The sequence below is a fragment of the Anser cygnoides genome, chromosome 3 (genome assembly GCF_040182565.1).
Source record: "Anser cygnoides isolate HZ-2024a breed goose chromosome 3, Taihu_goose_T2T_genome, whole genome shotgun sequence".
NCBI lineage: Eukaryota > Metazoa > Chordata > Aves > Anseriformes > Anatidae > Anser > Anser cygnoides.
The window spans coordinates 57,727,096-57,750,244 of record NC_089875.1 but is presented as its reverse complement, the minus strand read 5'-3'; the positions used below and the strand labels follow the sequence as shown (position 1 = coordinate 57,750,244).

Here is a 23,149-nt window from a genome sequence, read left to right as displayed (position 1 = left end):
GTTTCCCCAAAGTTAAACTCCAGATGTATGGCAAGGCAGAAGCATTCAGATGCCAATTCATTGTGCTGCTCTGAGGTAGATTATAGCTCTCCCGTTTGTCAGTTTATCCTCTGGGGATTAGTTTCATTTTTTTCCCTTCCAAGTAGAAAATAAAAAGAGAGAAAGAAAAAAGACCTGTCTTTCCATCTGGTTTTGGTCAAAAAAAATTGATATAACGTTACAGAACTAGAGAGATTTATTGAAAATGACATTGATAGTGTCAGAATGACTTCTGGTTTTTAATGACCACGTCAAACATTTTACCACGCAGTGTCTTGATTTTTTTCCAGTAAGCTCCAGGAATAAGTGGCTTACCATACTCTATAGCAAGTTGATGAGTTATTGTTCTTGTCACTAAATTGGGATAATATACAGCTGCACAAACATGTTGATTTTGCTGGCATGAAAACCGTGACTTCAAACTCTGTTCCCTTTGGCAAGACTGTATAGAAAATTATAACACTGTCAGAAAGAGGTTTTGAGGTCTCAATAAGCCAAGATGACTTTAGCAGCACATCCCTGCAGGACAGCTGGGTGCAGTGAGAGGAAGAGAAAAATAACTGAACCAGCTAACTGGTAGGTAGGAAGTATAGAAATCCTGCAGACCTAAATCCACACATAAGGTAACCTTCAACTGAAGCCATTGCATCTTCTGTTGCATTTCTCAATTCATTCATGATTAGATATGGCAATCCCCTGAGTATTGCAACAGAGGTTATATTGACACAATTTAAGGGTGACGGGGTGATACCACATTAATATTGCAAGTGAGATACCCAGTGCCAGTGAAGGTAATAGGTACCGGTCCTACCACGGCGTGTCAGTGGAGCACTTGGTTCTGTGCCTTTTCCTGCTTGGTGATTCAAGTGGTGTTGTATATTCTCATCTAAGCAGAGCAACAATTTTTCTTGCAGAAGGCCCATACTTATTGCATCAATGATGTACATGTGATTTCCCATATCTCTATAAATTAATTAATTTAGCTACCCAAGTACAGCATCGCCTTCTTCCGGCTCTTGCTGTTGGCTGAATGGCCTCCAAGCTGCTTTTTGCAGAGGACCATTACTCACACTGCCAGGTAGGGTGTTCTTTGAGAAGGAAAGGACAGGAGGTTGCAATGCTATTCATTTGGGAAGGAGGAGGAGGAACCCAAGTCTTCTGCCTGCCCTGTAAATACTCTAGGCAAATGCATGCTCATTTAGTGGATTAATCTGGGCTCAGGCACATGGTATGTGCTAGGCTGTTTAGTGCTGTCAGGTCCGTGGCTACAGTTTCATGGTATTCTGGCTGCAGCTGATTTAGGCTGTCTGCCCAGTCCAATCTGGCCCATGCCACAGCTCTCTCCTTATCTGATCCTGACACTTCAAGCATTTGTAGGATTGTGCTGAAGACTACATCACTACAGTGACCCAGATTAAAAGTAATCTTTTAAAAAAGGAAAGAGGGTAGAAAGGGGAGACGATTTTTGTCTGGATCATTGAGATCTACTTGAGATCAAGCCCAATGAACAGTTGCATTTTTTACAACTGAAAGGATGGAATATTTTTTTAGGGTCAGGAGTGAGCAGATGGAAGAGTAGAGAAGAAAATTCCTTCATCGCCAAAGCCAGTCTGCTGTGAGAGTCTGGTTTGGGCTTATATTTTATGTGCAGTAAAGCAGAGTTTTCAGATAATTTTAATCTCGTGACTTGTAGCACCTGCACTTTCAGAGTCAGGGCACTTCTGATCAGAGTTCCTCAGGTTCCCAATAGCACAACTCTTGGCATAGGGACCTAAGTTCTGCCTTATTTCTGTTCTTGGGTATATCCCTAAGAGCTTTTTTACTCCAGGATAACGAGTATCATTGTGACAAGAATAAACTAATTAAAATTTGCTTGGAGGCATTGATTCCAGTGTACTTGTTATTTAAACCACCTTTCAGATGAGAATTATTAAACAGCAATTTTGTAAGATATTTCATACTCACAGCAAAGTCTACCTAATAAACTCCTTCTCATTGGGACTAAATGTGAATATGGACTAATTAAAGCTATTCAGATTCAGTAAAGGACTCTTTAAAAGAAAATCTGAGTATACATCTACCAGCTACTTAAGCTACTTGGGTTTTATCTTTGTTAAATCATCACTGACAGAAGTTACTAGCAATAAACTACAAGCAACAAATTATGATCCATTAACTATTAAAATGTGGTTCTACTAGAATAAGGATGCCATAACAACATCATATATATGTTTATATATAATCTGCATGACTCTGATTATCCACTAGTGAGGTTAGATTCTTCTACTGGCTTTCCACTTTCACTGCCAAGAATAAAAAGTACAGCACAACCTATTGCATAAGGTTAGCCCTCTTTTTCTGTTCATGAATTATCTTTAAAGCAAATCTTTAAAAAGAAGTGGTCTAAATGCATTCTAGACCAAAAAGCATGGAACCAGTAGAATCACAGCTATTTATTTCAAAGGCATTTGTAGTAGACTTGCTTGAAACAATTTGATGGATAGTTTTTGTTGCATTTTGTAAAGTGAGTTCTGAGTTCTTACCTGAAGAAGGTATTTGCGTGTTTCAGTGCTGACGTGAACATTGCAGTGCTGAAATGCACTGTGCTATGGAAAAGCTGCATATAATCCGTGCAGCTGCTGCAGCTGCACAACACCTCTGGAGATCATTCAGAGCAGAAAAGTGTCTCCCAGGCAGCTACAGAGATCAAAGTTGTTTTTTCCAAGTAGCCTTCCTAGGATCAGATGTGTTCGGGCATTTCCATCTTTGGTTGTTTATAGGAAAGTTAAGGTCATCCCTAAACCAATCTAATCTTTGCTGGCTGCCTGCAAGCTCAGGGAAGGGTTTTTTATTTCTTTCATCGAGCCTGTGCCAGCGCGATTTGGCTTTGCAGTGTCTCAGTGTTGTAGTTGGTCTTTTACAACAGAATTTCCTCTTGGAGATTATGATATAATGCTTGGGATGACATCAACAGGAATGGTTAACAGACTTACAGGATGATGATTTTTGATTTATTTCTCTTGCATCTTCTGCTACCTAGAGTGAGAGGTCCCTGATGGTACTGATTTAAATGCCACCCTCCAGCTTACAAGAAAGGTCAGAAATAGCTGTGTCAAGCAGTGCAGAATCAAATGCCTTGAACCTTTCAAATTACTTGACTGAAGCACTGCTGGTACCAGTGCATTGTCTCAGTTTATTCAGACTATGTCTACATTAGCAGGCATTGCGGTGTGGTGGGAACGAGTGTGTAAAGTAAAACAGTTGCAGCTGTTTTGGTTTTAGCTGGCTGTAGCCTGGTACCCCAGACTGATTGCTCCTCAGCACATGGAGCACAAGATGCCCTCCTGGAGTTCATCTTCCAGTTCAGTTGCATGCTTAACAAAACTTGTTCATGCTCTTCATAGCTGCTGTGAAATAGAAACCAAAGCTTAGCAAGTGGAAGCAGTCTGGAGGTTTCCTTCGGAAGCAAAGTCCTGATGCAAACAGAAAGACTGACAGAGGCACGCTGTTGCTTACAGTGAGTGTTTGGGGAGCATCAGCACAGAACTCATCCAGGAGCCTAGAGCTAGAATATTAATGTGTAAAGCTCCAGTGATAACCCTCCCTACTTTTTTTTTTGTTTTTTGTTTTAAACTGTGCTTTTCAAACTCCATTTTGTAACATTCTTATTCTCGGACTCTCAGTTCAGAAGAACGTGTGTGTAATTCTCCAGCCCACCATTTTTTGTCCCCCAGAATCAAAGCACGAATGGCACTGCAGCACTGTCACTAGTTTCCATAAAGGAAGTCCAGTGAAATAGTACGCAACCTCCAAAATGTGTCTGGCTAGCCAACAATAAAGCTATTTATTTTTTAAAAGCAAACTTCATTTAAATGAACCTTCTTACATTTTCTCCAACATTTGGTATAATCAGACACTTATCCTTCAGATTTAAAATCTGCATCTAGTATAAAGGACAGCGATATAACAAAATAGACTATGCAGGTAGTATAGTCAGAAGTCCTAATGTCAAACTTAAAAATTATGTTTGTTGAAGGCAGTGGAATGACTCATTGGCTTTCTGACGATGGTGGGAAGAAGGGAGGTCTTCAAGACACTGTACAAATAGAAAGAATAACACAAGTGACTAAATTCCTCTAATCTTGGAAAACTAAGGTGTTTCCTTTCATCTGAGTGAAAGCGTATAGTGCTTATAATGATTAATAGAAGGTACATAAGCTCTCTGAGGTGAAAAATACACTCCTTTATTCCTAAATAATACATGACCTATAAAGCAAACAGTGTAAATCTTAAACACCAATTTCCTGCTGAGTGTTTCGAAGATGAGAACTAATAGCTTTTGAAAAGATCTTTCCATGTATGCTGTGGAACGTCACTGCTGAAATTCTTTTTTCCCTCTACGCAACTTATTAATTGCTAAAATATGCTACCTTACTATTGCTTTTGAATTTAAATACGTCCTTTTTCCTAGAAGTGTTACTTTATCTCAGATTATTTCTAAAACCAACCTATGATGTTTGGCCATGCTTATTCTTTCATTTCAGATACATATTTAGATCCTTTTTTTCCAAATGAAGGAAGTGGTACAAGGTCAATGGATGAGTAAATTCCTAATTATGAGCACTTACGGAGCTCATTTGATAAATAAACTCCTCGTGTTTTATGGTCAGAAGGAGTTAATGTTGAATCCCCTTTTCAAGAGTTGCAGTCTTCCTAGACAGAATTATTCACCACTGAATTGAATTGATCCTTTTTTTTTTTTTTTTTTGGTATGCTGGCTAATTTGAAGCAGACAGATTTCTTTAGCTGGGATGAATATCATTATTTCAGAGTTAAATGTTTTCAGCAGAGGGCAGAGGGAAGGAGTGATCCAAATCCGTGTTTCTCTGTGGGGAACTATTGGAGCCATAATCCTCCATTCCCTCTGGCAGGCACAGGAGAAAAAATTCAGATGAGCCTTTTGTGAAAGTGGTTGCCTGCACCAGGGTGGACTCCATGACCCAGGAGGAGTTGAAAAGAGCTATGTTCTAGTATTTATAAAGACTGTGCTGTCTATCACCAGGGCGCAGGCTCTTCACATCAATAACCCGGCCTTTCAAAGCCAGTGAAGACAAGAACATGGGTTTTGTCCTGCTGCAGCCAAGGAGCGGGTAGCCTTTCACTAATGAACTCATGGACTGCCTCTGCAAATGAGATAATGCTTGGCTCCTGTCCCGGGACAAAGCTCTTCAGCCACCAGATCCTCATCTCTTTCCTTCAGCACCTCGCTCCTGAGTCTTTGGGTTTGCTAGCACGGATTTCACAAGCAACTGTGGTTTTCCACATCCCTCAGCACTGCAGAAGCATTGACTGGGAGGTGACTTAGTCCAGCCTCTCTGAGCAGGATTACTCCTGACAGGAGATGAGGACAGCCCTGACTAAGCCCTGGAAACCTCCGAAGGCAGGGATTCCCCAGCCTGCACCCTCCTCCTGGAAGTGCATTCTTCATGTCCAACCTGGCTCTCCCCAGCCACCATCTGCGGCCCTTGCACCTCCTTGTGTCACCTGGAATTGCCAAGAAAAATTCAGTTCTCTTATCTTGTATCTTGTTATCTTATGTACTTGTATCTTATGTTATCTTATGTATCTTGTATCTTGTTATCTTACGTACTTCTCCATTAGGTCCACAGTTTGCAGCAGAGGCTTCAGTATTCAATACAGGATTATAAACTCCACAGGCAGTGACTGGAAACCTAGAAAGAAATGCAATCCCTAATTCCAGACAGGACACCCCTGCAGAGGTCCTGCTGCTGTCCCATGTCTTTCTCTGCCTGCCAAGCTGCTTGCTGGCTTGCGTTGATGGTCTTCTGATCCCCACCTCTTGCTCAGACTCTCCGACCAACCTCTTAGGGGCTCATCCATTGCACAGGAGTGTCGTCTTAAACCTCCCGAAGGATCACCCTGATAACGTTTTCCAGGATGTGCAAGCAAGGAAGATGGGGGTTTTGTACCCAAGTGATGGATAGACCTAGCCTGGCCCTTGTGAAAATCTTGGCTTTTTACATTTAAAGCCCGTTTCAGCACCTTTCTTCCATCTTATCTCTGTGTTATAGGCCAGAAAGTACCCAAGGAAAACACTTGAAAAATAACTTTAAATGTTGATGTATCTGAATAACAGTAATTTCTGCTGGAAATTTTCTTAAGCTGTTTGCTCTGTCCCTCTGACAGTACAGAATTTGTTGCATTTTATGGCATAACTCAGATTTATTGATTTGAATGCTATCATTTTCATACAAATTCATCTCTGGTTTTAACTTCATAGATTTCAGTTAAGTTATACAATGGATCTTTTTTTCCCAGTACTTCATTTCAAGACATTGGGAATGAAGTTTTTTGGACTCTGATTGCATGACATCAGCTTTCTCACAGAAAAGATTTTTTTTTAGCATCCTATATCAATCTAAAGTCTAGGACAAATATAGGTCTCATTAAATGCCATTTGTCTGAGAAACAGAGTAATAAGATTTCACCATGATGTTATGTGTCTGAATACATATCTTAGCAGCTAAGATACAGTACCAGGATTTAGGAAGCCATTTTGACAGACATGAAATTAAAAACTTAACTGTTCCGTGCCTCATATTTTCCATCTGTAAAATGGGAGCAGCGATATTTTGTTCTTTGAATAGCACTTTCTGATTTAATGGTCTATGATTATCATTATTACTGTTGACAGTGGCATCAGCTCTGTTCCAAACTGGTTATAATTGGAATGTTTAGATGAATGACAGCAATTACAGAGCCATTATGCTGCAAACATTTAAGCCTGTGATTAATTTTATGTACGTAAGTGATCGCGGTTACTTCAGTGAAGCTACTCACGTGAATAAAATTAAGCTCATTTGAAGTGTTTGCAGGATCAGGAGTGGAATGCTCTAAGAAACCGTAGTTCTTATATAGAAATAGATAATAGTAGACTTCTCAGGGAAATTTCTGGGAAATTTTTTTTTAACTCTATGCTGCTGCGTGTTGTTCAACGAGCACTGATTTGGTTCACAAAACTCAATGTTACAGCCATTGATTATAAATACTGGCTTTGATATCACTCAATATGTTTTTGCAGAAAAGTGATCCTTCCTTATATTTTGGCTACAGCGCAAAAGCTTATTGTTAAATACATTTTCTTAGTATAAAGCCTGACTCATGGCATGCTCCACTGTGCGTGACTGATTACCAGGGATATCAAACTGAACTATTTCCATTCTGCTGCCAGCACAGTTATCATTAGAGCTCTTTTAAAAGGGGATTTGCTTTACTCCAAAGAAACGGTTTATGTTTTTACATTGTGCGGATTTTGTTTTCTGTATCATGATAGCTAGTTATTCAGCTTTACCAAAGACAGAGAAAATGTCACATAAACATGTGTTGAAAGGAGTACTTCAACAGAGAAGAAGAACCAGAGAAACGCACACATGCCAGAGGCACATTGTGAGCAGCCCGCTCTGGCTGGCTCTAGTGGGGATGCTGAGCAGAAATGAAGCATGGGGCTAGCTAAGGTGAGGACTGGCTTCTGACTACAGGTGTGATAAAATGCCTTCTGGAAGAGAAAAATGGGGACTGCCACACAGCCTTTTGCAGTCTGATAATGGAGCGCTTTATCTGTTAGCTACCACTTTATTTTCCATCCTTCAGTTACCTTTGCTTTTTTTGTTTATGCAGTTGATGGCTTGGATAAGGCTTCAATCGCTAACTCTGATGGACCAGCCCCAGGATCCCAAACTCCCCCCTTCAAGAGAAAGGGCAAACTCTCTACCATTGGCAAAATCTTTAAACCTTGGAAATGGAGGAAGAAGAAGACCAGTGACAAATTCAGAGAAACATCGGCAGGTATGCACGTGGTCCTTTGGTGACAAATAGTAAGAAATGCAGTAATAGCTTTGAGGATAATACTTGAAAAGGTCTTAGATGTTAGATGGCAGAAATAATTTAGGCACGGTATTTGACATACACAAAAACTGTTTGATTCTTGGCAAGGAAACACCTTACTCAGCTTCTGTCCTGAGCCTGTCACCAAAAATGTGCAATTTGTTCATTTAATATTCATTATATATGATATTCTTTTGATGTTGAAAGTGTTATTTTTTAACTAAGAAACACTGGACTGTATGCTACATGTTCTCAGGAATGTTGGAAGTGTCTCTGTCTTCTCCTAATAGCCAATGGCTTGGGTTATGAAACAAACCCTGCCTTCGTGGGGACGGAAGTTTGGTCTGTTCAGAGGTGAGAAGCATATGTGGTCATGCCCAGCAGGAGAATGAGGATCAGATTTGCTACCACTGCCTTCATACTGTCTGCTCAGCCCCTTCACTCCCCTATTGGATAGGCTTGAAGAACAGTCTGAAATAAAACGCTGTGACTGAATTATGTTCCTTCTGAAAATGAGCAAGATGGAGGGCTGGGATTCAGTCACCTAAACACAGGTGCTTGGTGCCACCTGAGGTGCTCTGGACATCCTGGCTGCTCTCCCTAAAGGTTTTGCATCATGTTTGCCATCGCTTTGCAGATATCCCCAAAATCTTGGGACATCTCAAGTGGCTGTAGAAAGTCATGCTTAGGAAACTGAACCCAATCATGCATGTATGTCTCTGTGTGTCAGAGCTCTGTCCAAGGTTTCTCCAGAAAAATCCCCAACTTCTATTTTGGGAGTCAGATATTTGATGCTATGCTTTTCTCAACTTGAGCTTTATCAGAGTCCATGGAGCATCTATGGGCTTTTCAGATTCATTTCCACAGTACAAGTTCTCTGTCCACTGTCTTCCATGCCTTTGGGTTAGAAAACCAATATTAACCTCCCAAAATGTCCCTAATAGTCTCTTCTGAACTCTCAGGAGTACACTGTTTTATATTTTAAACCCAGCAACTGATAACAATTACAGAATGGAACTCTGTTGTTTTTCAGTGTAACTTCTAAAACATGCTATATTTACTCAGAAGGCAAAAGGAAACCATCCTTTTCCTCTGGGTACCCTGTGACACCCCCAACACAATTTCTTCTACTACTGCAATCAAAAAGTTCTCCTAAGCCTGATAACTCTTGCCTTGCTTCCAGTTTCCTTCAGCTTTCCTAGTACTTTTATCATATTTATAGGGCAAAGTTCTTCCTAGTTAATGACTCCTGAATGTTCTACCTTTAGGGAGGTACATGGTGAGATATGCACTGAATTCTTCAGAATAATCAGTATTTTTATTACTGTATACAGACATTCCCCAAACTGTCACCACACATTACCTTATGTTAAATTGTTAAGCCATTAAATAACAATGCATGTATCATTTTGCAGTCATTTTTTACCAATTTATATCTGATATATTCACGTTAAATACAGTATTTCTTACATTATGCTATCTTTAGCAGCCTCAATACAATCGTACAAGCATGACGTCAATTCATATAATACCAAGGCAAAACACACGTTCATATTTCTTTTACAAAAGGAGGAAATGAGGCACAAAGAAATTGAGCTCAGCGTTTCCAAAAGTACCTGCTTTGTTACTTGCATATACTGAATTTGCTTGTGTTGTTTATGATAGCTTAGTCCCTCAGGTCCTTCCACAGGTGTGAGGAATCCACAGGTACCACTGGCACTGACTTCAGATAAAGTTATTCAGGATGAAGGCATCTTAGATTGAGGACCTGAACACTGGAGATGCCTAACAGTCGATGTAATGGACAGAAAACATTAAATAATTTCAGAACTGTAATAAAAATCTGGCTTTAAAATTATGCTATAGGTTTAAATAAACAAACTCTGAGTCACAAAATGCCTTTTTCAGGTGCGGTACAGCAACACCAGTTGGTAATAAGGGATGTTACCTCTTTCCCTGAAGTTTGCTGCATTTATATGCATGAGAGCTACAGTATTGTTCGCGTTACAGCAGAATATGTTGAGCACTTTACAATGAGTCTCTGATTTTGCCCCTGTGTGCTCTCAATGCATAGCTGTGTTTATTACTCTTAAGAAGGAGGTAATTACTGGGAAGCAGAGTCTATCTCAACTACTTTATAGCTAATTTTCAAGTGATACTTTGTCTTCTCAGTTATCTCAGGCATTTCTGTTTTCCACTGCCTCCTGCATAACGGCACCCGTTCTGTGATGAGTAGATCACCAACCTGATCCAGCAGAAAGCTAATACAGTGAACCATAACAAGAAGTAGTAGTTTTTAATTTTCTGCAAAAGTTACCACTTGGACTTGTGGTCTTGCATTGTGATTACTGTCAATAGAGGATACTGAAGTAGAGAGCAACACAGACCCACTCTTTTGGAAGACTTAAAATTTAGACAACTGATTTTTTTTTTTTTTTATTTCAACTGCAGTTATGCATCACTGCCTTTCAGATCTGGAAGCTAAAAAAATAATGTAGATTTCCTTGTCTATTTTTCCAAGGTTAGAGTTTTATTTTGTGATAAATCTTTTCTTCAAAATGAGGAGCACCAGCGTGCAAGGAGAAATCCATGAATGTTAGGAGAATTTGCACTACGAATCGTCAGAAGAGTAATAGAGTCAGTGGTGAAAGATCAATGTAGTCCATAGATCATGTAACCGGGAGCTCTTTTGGTCAATTGAATACATGACTGTATATAATTATGTATTGAAAAGTGGAAGTTAATTGTCGGCACAAATGAAGTATCTCTATAAATGTTGTAGGGCATGGGAAAAGTTCAATGCAGGAGGAGGTAACAGTTAAATAATTAAAGTCCCCACTCTTAAGTTCAGTCACAGAACTTTATATTCAATAGTTCTTTTTGAAAAAAGAAATCTACTAGCGCAATTGATTCGCTAGAGTGCCTAATGTATCTTGTGTTGAATATCTTCTATCTAGACTTTTAAATTATCCTTACAAAAAAATCATTTTTTTTATTTCATTGTTTAGATAACATCCTGCTAGATAACCATGTAGTGTGTACCCAAGCTTTATACTGTAAAAGCTGTTCTTATGTTTAATAACATAAAGTAATGTAAAACTCAGCTAGTAAAACACAAAACCATTCTCATCATCTAAATTATACAAACCGCAAATTCAGTGCATGTCTTGGTGAATAGAACATGATTTTATACACAGGTTTAGGAACTTCTTATATTTTTTCATTATTCAGTAGACTGTTTTTATTTTCTCTAAAGAGTCCATATGCTCTATTTTTAATAAGGATTTAATGAGCTATCCCACCATGCTGTAAAATTTCACTCATTTGAGTGGGATTGTGCAAATATAGTGATATGGGGTATTAATTTCAGGTTTTGGAAGCTTTCGTATTCTTTTGTACATTCAGTGTATCACCAGCTTGCATTTGTAAGGTTACATGCATTTTGCCAACCATCACAGTATTTACTGCCTTTTTTTTTTTCTGTAAAAGTGAAATTCTGGGAGTTATGTAATATCTGAATGTCTCAACTTTCACCTAAGAAATAAGCTGGGGAGATGAAAAGAAAGTAAATCTGGATGACATGAATTGTAAGTTTTAAAAGTAAATGAAAGGTTCCCAAATTAATTTCCATCTACTTGTTATATTGGAGTTTTACCCCTTGTGGCTCTCTAAGATGTAACCTTTGGCTAGGTGAAAGTGGCACCTAATTGACCATACTGACTAATCTCTACGGAGTGAAGATTTTGAGTACATCTTCAAGGCAAATTTAGTTCATAGCCTTGTTTAGATGTTATTGTCATTTACTGTCTTGTATACCATCAGAACTTTTTCTTCCAAGTCTTGCTGTACTGGTCTTATGCTAGTAGCCTGTTTTGAGCTAGATATATCTTTCATTTGTACTGATTGCCTACTAGTAATACTGGTAGTGCTGGCAGGAGTACACATAAGTCGTTTGTGTTGACTTCCAGTGTCCTCCTGCAGTTCCTCCTCTGTCTTGGCCAGAAACACAGATGACCTCCTCACATAATTCCATACAGAGAAATGATAGGGATAAATCATGCTGTTTCTGCAGCACTAAGGGACTGTGTCCTCAGAAATCCCAGAAACAAGACAGGGTGCCAGCCCCAGCTGCATCACGAATGAGCTATAGCTATTCAGTGTAAATCGGGTTAGCTTGCACTGTAAGCGTATCTTGACGTGCCTGGGGGCTATTTTGCTGTCAGGAAACCCCAGAGCTGTAGGGAGATAACTCATTTGTTTTTAAGCTCTATGTAAGGAAGGTATGGAACCACTTACGTTTGTATACGTCTTTCCTGTGAGGCTGGAATTTGAAATTAAAACCAATTTGGATTGCGTTCATCCTGCTTCAGATGGTTGTTTCAGAAAAAAAAAAAAAAAGTTATCCTTGTATTTCTTGAGGAAACAGACCCAGGGCCAGCAGAGATTAAAAAGATGCATTTAGTTGGCAAGTCGCCCCTTGTTGCTGGTTAATTGACACAGCAGAAGAAACTTGCTTATCTAATATGAGAATGGGGAAAACATCCGTACAAAATAAAATTCCTACAGGAAATCCTCTTCCTCAGATAACTCAGACAGAGATATATTTACATTGCAGAATGGTGTGTATGTGTACGTGTATCTCATATGCAGGAGGCTAATCTCTTGTTCTGAGACCATGGGAGACAGTATGATGATCGTTGCATGTATTGCTTATTCTCTTAACAGGGCCAAAACTTGCTAAGTATGGATGCAGCTGAAGAAAGCATTCCTTCTAAGACAGAATATGGGATATTGGAAAGAATTTCTATTGCTGTAACTGGGTTTTCAGTCAGCTTTTGGAAAGGTTCTTGTTACAGATTTGACAGGGCTGTACAATGCAGTGTGTTGACAAAATCTCATGTGCCTGTATTATGCTAGCAGCTGAAAGATATTCATAAACAGCAAATACCACAAACAACAAAAAACATGGAGAACTAGATGTGATGTGGAAGTATTTGGGCCAATGTAGGAATGATGGTTGGAATTTTTTCCTTCAGCGACATATTTTCCATGCTGCATCTCAGAAAATCTGTTCTCAGGGCACTGGTTGTACACTTTCTGCCCATAGGGCTTTCAAAATTAAGTAAAATCAAACAGGAGATGGCATTATCTCAAGGGCTTCTCCCCGTTCCCTGCCTCAGTGTTTTTATATGAAGGCAAGCAAGGCAGCAGTTTGTCTTGGCATGAAATAGATGCCACTTCAAAGCCCCAGTGTGGCGGTATGTGCAGACAGGGAGCAGGAGGCAATTTTAGCTCTTACTGGGTCAGAGAAAAATTAAAAATCGGAATTCTCTCTTGCTTCTCTTGGACGGGCAAAACTAATGACTGGAGAATATCCAGAATCTCACATTACTCTTCAAATAAGAGGATGGTTTTTTAAACTGCTTGAGGTTTGTAGCTGCTGAATGTCACTAAGACTTCTCTTTTGAGGAGGCAGTTAGGAAGTGATGGAAACTGCCTTTTGAGGTAGACTGTTATTTTGATTGGGTTTACTGTTATTTATATTGGGCTAAAAATACACGTTTGTGGGATCCCTTGGATGAGTAAAATTTACTCAAGTAAATGAGGGCTGCAGTTCAAGGCAACATCGAGTGTGATAAATTGACATGCTTTCTGTTAGTTACACCTGAAGTCAGTGGAAACTTCACTCTTGATTGCAGTAGGAGAAAGATTTTGACTCGAGATTTCTTAAATCTACTGGAGCATGATGTCTGAGAGCTAAGCTTGCCTCACCTCCAACTTCCTCAGCAGGCAAGGGTTGGTAACCAATTACACTTACAGGCAGGACTGACTCGTTTGTATAATTGATCTCAATATGCACATGTACACAGGTGGAGAAATTGTTATTTCCATTTCATTATTGCTTACTGTTATAGACAATATGTTACTGTTAATGTTGGGAAGTGTGCATATATGTAATATTTCTATATACACATATTTATATACTTATAGATATCACAGATGCCTATAAGATTTATATAAATTTATACACACACACACACACATTATTATAGAATCACAGAACGGTTTGGGTTGGAAGGGACCTTAAGCCCAATTCCACCCCCCTGCCATGGGCAGGGACACCTCCCACCAGACCAGGTTGCCCAAAGCCCCATCCAGCCTGGCCTTCAGCACCTCCAGGGATGGGGCATCCACAGCTGCTCTGGGCAACCTGTGCCACTGCCTCACCACCCCCTGAGTAAAGAATTTATTCTGAATATCTAATCTAAACCTACACCTTTTTAGTATAAAACCATTACTCCTTATCCTACCACTATATTCCCTGACAAAGAGTCCCTCGCCAGGTTTCTTGTAGGCCTCTTTTAGGTACTGGAAGGCCGCAATGAGGTTTCCCTGGAGCCTTTTTTTCTCCAGGCTAAACATCCCCACCTTCCTCAGCCTCTCTTCATAGGAGAGGTGCTCCAGCCTTCTGGTCGTCTTTGTGGCCCTCCTCTGGACTTGTTCTAGTACATCTATCTCCTTCTTGTGCTGGGGGCCCCAGAGCTGAACACAGTATCTTCAGTGGGGCCTCACGAGAGCTTATACACATATGACAGAAAAGATTTGTTTTAATGAGATCCGTTGGTCACTCAGCTTAAGGATTTCCACCTGATGGTGGTACAGATAACAGCATTTGTCATATATTTCTTCAAGGATAGTACTAGCCTTCTGCTCCTAAGCGAGGAATAGTAATAACCTGCAAGATCAGACATTGCAGGAATGAAGATCAGGAAGAAAGACACAAAGGTGTGATTATGGGAGAAGCACATGAGAAGTGTATGGCAAGTTCTGATAGAAGAAGGAAGAGAAGAGAGTTAGGTCTGGAAACTAAAGAAGATTAAGCTCTTTCAAGCGAAGGAGAAAGACCATGATGAAGTTGTTACAGAGGTGATGAGAGGAAGGAGCATGCCAAGAGGGACAGTGGTGTAAGCACCAAACTACAGTGCTCTTCCTGTACTGCGTTCAGGAGACTGAACTGTTTCAAAGGTGACAAATAGTGATACCCATCCCGGGTGGTTCAGATAGATGATAACTGTTTCTACAGTTGTCTATGGCATTAGCTCAGCAGGAGATCACCTGTGGTCATGTCTTTCTTTCTGTTGATTTTATAAATAGTCAATTCAACCAGAATTCCTATGGCTTGGGTTGTTGGTTTGTTGTTGTTGTTTTTTTGTTGTGTTTTGTTGTTGTTGTTTGAATTATCACAATTTTAAGGTGGGAAATTATATCTGAAAATTTACCTTGAATTATACACTTATTATCAAACATGCTGACATTTATTATGACTAAATTATGCTATGGCCAAAAGTTGCCCAACTTGCATCTCACATGGGCATCAAGGAGAAGAATGTGCTCTCTTTGATTCAGTTTGGTAAAACTAATAGTTTTCTGTTCAAATTAATGTTTAGGTTGCCTCTTAAATGAGGTCAGAGCCACAGTTAAAAGGTAAGGTAAAGTTAAAAATTTAGTCAAAGAAACCATTCACTGAACACAGTGCAGTCTGTATCCTAAATGAGGCAGGGGTGGCAAAGGTAAAACATAACAAGCAAATAAGAGCTGTACCATCTGCACACTTGTCAGCCCTCATTAAAACTTTTTTTAACTTCTGAATGCTTGACTTTGTAAAAAATAACATAATTTTAGGAGAGTTTACTGAAACATAACAGTAGTCTAATGTGATTTGCACAACTAAATAGTTTGAGACCCTTAAAGCTCAGTGCAGTTGGGCTAGATAATCAAAATAGTTGGTTGTGCAAATGTGAAATGCATTATATAGTCCAAAGACTGTAATAAGCAATAAATAATGAGTCCACCTGTCTAAACAGCAACCGGTACAGGTTCATAAGTAGACAGTCTACTCATTCCTCTTACACAAGGGTACATATTTTTGATCACTTTTATTTAAATTTAAATTCTGCCTGTTTGTAGGAATTAAAAGATATAGCAAAAGCTAGTGAATTTTAAATAAATTATCTTTTCAAGCTGAATTAACTGAGCTTTATCAGTTTAAATAAAAACAACACTCGTGGCTAGCATTTTAGATGATTAAGGATTGGGGCTTAAGCTTCTTATCTGTTCATAAATTTTCTAATCTGTAAAATGGAGATTGTTATATTTAAGGGATGTCACAAGACCTACGTAATGTTAATAAAATGCTTTGAGATCTTCCAGTGGAAGTGTAAGGAGTTAACATCTTTTAATTCCATGTGACATTTTCCATGACTCTTCACTGTTTAGCTTGGTACAATTATTAATTCAGTGTTGTAGAACTGAAAAAACAAACAAACAAAAAACATCACCCTGAAAACTAGAGAGAGACATTGATGAGGGGATCAGATCCAATGTTATTGAATTTGAGGGAAAGGACGTAATTGTTTTCAACCGGTATTGGATTAAATCTCACAAAAAGAAATACATGAGAGAGCATCTGATTTCATTGTCCACAATAAAACAGATGCAAAAAGGAAGCAGAGATGAAAAAAAGTAGGAAGTAAATTATACTTGCAAAGTTTAAATAATAATAAGGGAGTATTTATATTGCCAGTGACAAAACAGGTATAAAGTACGTGCACAAAGAGTTCATCCTTGGGGCCTATATCAAAGGAAATTGCACTCTGCTGATAAATACACATACTTTCTGGAATGATTACAGCCCTCAGTCAGTGCCTGCCCACAGTCTTCTGGCTTTGTTGTTCCCATTCTCTTTTCCAGAAGTCTTTCTGGGAGTTGACCTACATGAAAAGCTCCTTGCTAGAATAGGGCACTTTCCTGTCTTTTGTTTGCTGTGCCAATAACTTGTGTGGCACACAGTTGCAGGATATATACCTTAAAAAGTTATGGGGGAAAACTGGAAGAACTCCTGTTTAATTTAGGAACGGAACCCAGGGCAGTCTCAACTGATCTGCATTCAGGCTGCCATACTCTCCCCCATTCCCAGCTATGCTTTTCTGCCCTGACTTTTGCACCAACAGTAGTTTTTGTGAGCAGTACAGTCCAAGTAGGTGCTTATCATGGTTAGGATCAATTTCCGGCATAAAGGAAGCCAAATTAAGTTGGCGGCACTGTGCTCCTACCTCTCTAGTGCCCTGCTTTATGCCCACACTCCTGTTCAACCAATTGTGCCAGGAGCCAGTTGAGGGAGTTAGACTGGCAGAAGAGCACTCCTGGTGTGTTGGTTTAAGGGACAGCTTGTCGTGGTGGCTAACTACGGGGCCAGGTCCCACTAATAGCACTGGGGAGGACAGGGGAGTGGGCAGCTGAGCGGGAGAGCTGGAACAACACTGGCGTAGGTAGGTTGGCTTGTGCAGCTGTGCAGTGATGCTCGTGGGCTCCGTTTTATTTGAACACAGCAAAAGTTAGACCTTTAAGAGACAGACTTCGCAAAGTATATATAAGTACAGCTCTAAAACCGGCTTATACGTTCTTGAGCCAATATTGCTCTCGTTCATGAGCTCTTGATCTTACAGGAGTGCGTAACTTAAACCAGGATGGTCACAATGGTTACTACCACCAGTTCTTCCAGAAGCTGGTGTTTTTTTGGCAGGCACACGCATCCCACGTGGAGCAGTTGCTGCATCCCCACATTTTGCAGTGTGAGAAATAAAACCAGTGCTGTAAATTTGAGAAGTGAAGAATCTGCATTGTGTTCTGCTCGACCATCCCCTCCCCTGGCAGAGAAGGGGAGTGGAGAGCTGGGAGCCGCGATTCCTTTAGGTGTCTGAGCTCAGCCAGCTTGCTTGCGAGCCAGCAACCACAGCTACCTGCTGCTGGGAGAGGTGTTTGTCAACTGCTGTGCACAGAGGGTAAATTTCTCAGAAGTGCCAAAACGTGGGTGAGGACTCTTGTGTGCCTCACAGTAGCACTCACTTTGCCATATGACTGCTCACTTGAACTAGGCCAGCTCAAGTGAGATGGACAATACCTCTTGCAGCATTTAATCTACATACAGCAGTTAAATTTGCACTAGAGAGTAATTGGATTACCAGAGTGTTTGAATTAGTTGATGAGATAAATTACCCTATCCCACAGCATTAATAGGATGAAGTCCAGCACTGCTGAAGTTTTGCCGCGTGATCTCAGCTTCTGCTCCAAACATTACTTGGGTTTCGATGCCTATATGTAAACAGGATCAGGATGGGTGATTAACTTTTACTAACAAAGGAGATTTTACAACAGTGATGTTCACATTTTCTGGACCACGCACCACGGTTCTATAAATCATTGCAGTGGCTTCCCAGATCACTGACCAAAATCGCACTGGTTTGGGGATGGGATGGAGTGGGGAATTACTCTATTTTGCCATCTGTAAATGCTTTTCCCTATAAAACTATTTAACATTTTCTCATGGGAAATAAACATAATAATTAAAATGTTTGATGTCACAGTCTTTTTTTTGTGTGTTGTATGCATTTTTTTTTAAACCTAAAAACAGGATGCTGCATTTTTTTCCATGACAGGCAACCAGCCTGGATGAAAATGTTATTCCATTTTAGAACAGAACTTTCTAACTTCTGTTTAAGATTTTTTTTTTTTCATTTAAAACAGCTTGTGTGTCACAAAGGCTACTCTGTGAGCAGCTTTGTGACTTGGCTGAGGATACTGCTTGTTCTGAGCAGTCTCTCCCAACAAAAAGCGTCTACAAAAACAGATGAAGGTATCTTTGGCTGACCTAATCACCCCAGTTAGTGAGAAAGAGGTGCTTTTAAATATTAAATGTCTGTGCTAGGATGAGTTGAGTTTCACTCTGGAAGTACATTTTCCTATTAACTGTAAAGGAAGCTTCATGGAGTCTAGCTCAGCTGAAGACATTGGATCAGGTGATTCCCACCTTCTGTGGCTGAAGTTCAGCGAGAATGTTTTCAGAGGGCGTCCATGAAAACCCAGGCCACTTCTCCTGCAGAGTCAGAGGAAACAATATTTCTCAGGGTTTCTTAAAAGTCTTTCTACGTTTTTCACAAGCATCAACAAGTATGAGAATAAATCTATTCTTAACTGTGCTTTTTCTTTAGTGTTGGAAAGGAAGATTTCGACAAGACAAAGCAGAGAGGAGCTGATAAGAAGGGGAGTGCTGAAGGAAATGCCCGAGCAAGGTGATAACACGTTACCTAGAAATTAGCTCCTAAGTGCTAAAAATGGATGGTAAAACCCCTATTGCATTGTTTCCATGTAGTATAAATAGGTGTAAGTAGAAGCTGGAAAGTGTGAAAGGTAATTTGAGCCAGCTGAATAATTAAAGTTGGAGTCAAGACATATATGTTCCATAACTGCTCCTGCCAGGATGCACCATCTGAGTTCTGGTCACATCCTCAAGAATTTTGATGCTCCCTGTAAACAGAGATATTTCACATATCAAAAAGTACTAGTGCTGGGATCATGCAGATCCCACCACTGTCACACAAACCGTATTCACAAATGGCACAAACAAGAGATTGTGAGGAAGACACCACTTGTTTCAAAACAATTTGAGGTTAATAACGGGTAACCAGGGTTTGTGCTTGGAAAAGCATGAGTAAACTATGGTCAATACTGATGCACTAGGTCTGATTATGTTTCTGAAATGCTCCTAGTGGTATTCTTTCTAATATTCTTGAGCTTCTATAAATCTAAATGTAATTAAAATACAAATGATTGAAATAATTATCAGTAGCTTAAAATTGAAGCATTCATCATTTTACCAAGAATTCTGTGAACTCCATGTTTTCCAAAACCAGATTTCACCTAGAAATTGTATTACTGTCTCAGCTGAAGAATTGTGCACATTGATATTTGGAAGTAAAGGATTTGTTTGTTGACATGTGACATCACTTGTATTTACAGTGTTTGTCTAATTACTAGACTACGACAACCAGCATAGCTGGCTTCTTAACTTGTCTCTGCCACTGTCTTTGACTCAAAACAAGAAATGTAAGCTCTCCATACCTCTATTTGTCCATCTGTGAATGTGTATATTTTTTGCTACATGCTTTCTGGGCAGCTGTGTGACTTTATTGACTGATGGTTGCAAATTTCATTTAGACTGTTGGGAATGAAATGTGTTACTTGATCGTTAGTGTCCTTGACCTGCTATTCCACTCTTAAAAGGGGATGGCACTTTGTATCCCTTACAGAGGCCGTATTGTCCCAGTGGCTCAGAACAAAGTGAGAGAAGGATGTAACGGTGAACAAATTTCACCCCTTCCTCCCCTCTTAAGAAGGCCATCAGTCCAGTCTGTGCTGCCTTCATCACATTGTGCTTCATGTGTGATGAAAATGATAATCTTTAAGGAGCAGTTTGAAGGAATATAGGTTTGGTTTGAATGAATCTCTAAAAACAGAGATATAGGACAGATTATAGGTTGAATCTCTAAAAACAGAGATATAGGACAGTTAACAGTTGGGCAGTGAAGCTAGTTGGAAGGAATAACTACAGAGATGAAACCTAGATGAAGAAACGACACGTAGTATTGAAATGTAAGAGGTAAGAAATGTGAAGAAGTGACAGTTTCACAAGGGATGAAGACGAAGGAGGTGGAAAGCATCAAGGGCGTAGATGAGATGTTTGCAGAACGTGAATAAAGTGGGAGTGTTACAAGCAGAGGCAGAAAGGTCGGAGTGGATTTATGAAGATCTGGAAGGAAAAAGCTGACGCTGAATGTTGCAGTCAGGTAAGAGGGAAGCCTTGTGCAAATAGCAGCTATAGTGAATGAGACGAGGTTAAGAAGGCAGAACTTAGTTTTTACACATTGTTTGTACACATCAAGTTAAAGTTAGTGTGTAGGTGAAAATGAAACCATCAGCTTAACCCACTGAGCAGCCTAAGGGGGTAAGAGAGAATCTGCATAATTGTATTGAAATGAGGGAACTGCCAAAATCCAAGTCTGACAGCATACAGCAATGAAGAAGAGGAGAAGAAGAACCATGATTAATGAAGAAACAACAGGAGGAACCAGAAGAGATGCCAGGTAAAGTTGCATAATTTTTGAATGGATGGCAAGAGCACCTTGTAGGATGAAGGCAATCATCTATGTGAACTGCAGGTGAGGTGTGAGCAACATAAAGATAACAAATCTGAGAAATGACCGGAGAAGAAAATCAGCAGAGATTTTAAAGTGCGTGGAATAGAAAACAGAAATCAGGGAATAGTGAAAGCTGTGAGCCAGCAAGAGTACATAGCATTTTTCAGGAATATAGACACAAATAAGGACAAGAAAGAATTTTTTTTTTTCATGAGAAAAAAGCAAACATAGCTGGGGTAGTCCAGGTAAGTGAGTAAAATATCATCAGAGCTGGGAAAGAATTGGGCTTGCAAAATTTAATAACAGTATGTGATATGATACAGGAGGACCGTACCTTGGTTCTTAAGATTGGATATTTACTTATTAATAATAAAGTCGCATTCATCAGCTGGGCACTCATATTCTGAGAATTCCTGCCTGATTTACCTACTGGGATGCACCATAGTAGTCCTGCAACTCTACCCCGTAACTGTCCAGATTTGGGACCTATGGAAACATAGTGCAGCTACATTGTGTTACACACACACGTTTCTTAGCTGCATAAGCCATGATGTGGGGAGGAAGAGTATGGGATGCTAATGTGTATTGAGTTCACACCCCAATATGGAGTCATGAAGATAGATCTGGAAAGTAGGCCTGCTCCAGCAGAGGTATCCACCCAAAGACCTGGCAGCCTACAGAGGTCCTTAGTTACTTTTCAGAGCATATTTACAGCGTGTTTTACGTTTCAGTAAATCTTTCTTCTTTGCTTCCATGGAAACTTGAAAGCAGAGAGACGTTGTGTGTTGTCAATGGGTGCTAAGCAAGTAGTTAATTTAGACAATGGCTTTTTCATTTTCATTTCAGATGGTGATGTAACAGTAAATTTTGAAACTTCAAATGGACATACCATAGCCATTGGTGAAGAAACCATACAGGAAGAAAACATAGTAAAAGCCAGTGGAGATAATGGTACTTTATCAGAGAAAGCTTCTGCATTGGAAGGAAAAAAAGAAGATCAAAAAGGTAAATGAACACATTTATCACAAACTGTTTTTCACCTGCTTAAAATATTAACATGTTCTTCCATTAACACTAACGTGCTGTGAGTTCTGTTCTGCAACAAGGATGCCAGCAGAACCTGCCGAGAAGATAGACTTGTGAAACATCAGTATTTCATCACTGGTAGGCACACTTTTTACTGTGGATATAGTAAGGTAATAAAGAGAAGCATGGTCTGCGCATGAAAATACATGCAGAGATGTTTGATTTCTAAATTCCCTGTGAGCATTTCCTTGAAGCTGAGGGCAAGCTCTGGTTTCTGGTTTTCCTTTTGTGAAAGAAGACACTAAGTGCATATGCATCACCTTGCAATATCATTGCAGAAGTGGCTTGCGGCTTAAATGTTCAAATGTGTTTAAGCTACTTAAAAACCATGTGTCATTTTGAAAATAACTTCAGCAGCTCATTTCCAGTGGTTTTCATTACATCCTGAACACTTGTATTCCAAGTTCTTCAGAAATATTCAAGGGAATATATTGCTACTGCAAAATGAACCTAGGTCATTTATGGAAAATGTACTTTATGACCCTAGGATTTTTTATAAATACAACGCACATAATACTGGTAATATTTATTATGCACTAAATCCTAAGGTCCTTATTAATTTTGTTACCGTTATTCAGATTCACCTTGGTAAAGGAGCTTGACTAAATAAAGAAAAGGTAAACGCTAAGGTGGAATCACAAGGGTTTGGACTGCTTATAAACTTCTTTCTCTAGGATCTTGAATACTGGACCAATTCTTTTCCGTAATCCCCCCCCAAAAAGCATTCTTAAATGCTATTCCATTTATTGGATTTTTCTACAGGAAAGAGCAAGGATACAAAAGACCAAGAACTTCATGGCTGGCTGTTACACTGAGCAGTCTTTCCAATGTTTTCTAGTAACCTCTACCTAGTGATGAATGAGCCTCTGGAGGTTGAGAGGGCCAGTTCAACTAACAACAATTTGAATTCTTCTCTGAACTATGTAAATCACTTAACTATGTAAAAAGTGGCTGGATATCTAAGCAAAACTGCCTTTCTTATGAGATTTCTAGTACTTCCTGTCTCCCAACAAGCCAGAAATACATGATTAGCTTTTTTCATGACATTTAAATACATCTATCTTTTGATGCCAACTCGAACCAGA

The 23,149-nt window shown here is 39.6% G+C and overlaps 1 protein-coding gene across 4 annotated transcripts in view; it reads left to right on the top strand.

Annotated features, from left to right (window-relative positions):
• The window catches only part of PHACTR2 (phosphatase and actin regulator 2), a 137,080-nt gene that overhangs the window by 75,864 nt on the left and 38,067 nt on the right, over positions 1–23,149 (top strand). For all 4 annotated transcript variants that reach the window (XM_048080770.2, XM_048080771.2, XM_013194193.3 and 1 more), the window contains exons 2-4: positions 7,738–7,905; positions 18,993–19,073; positions 21,825–21,983. In XM_048080770.2, coding sequence (XP_047936727.2) covers positions 7,738–7,905; positions 18,993–19,073; positions 21,825–21,983 — 408 coding nt within the window. The remainder of the gene's footprint in view (positions 1–7,737; positions 7,906–18,992; positions 19,074–21,824; positions 21,984–23,149) is intronic.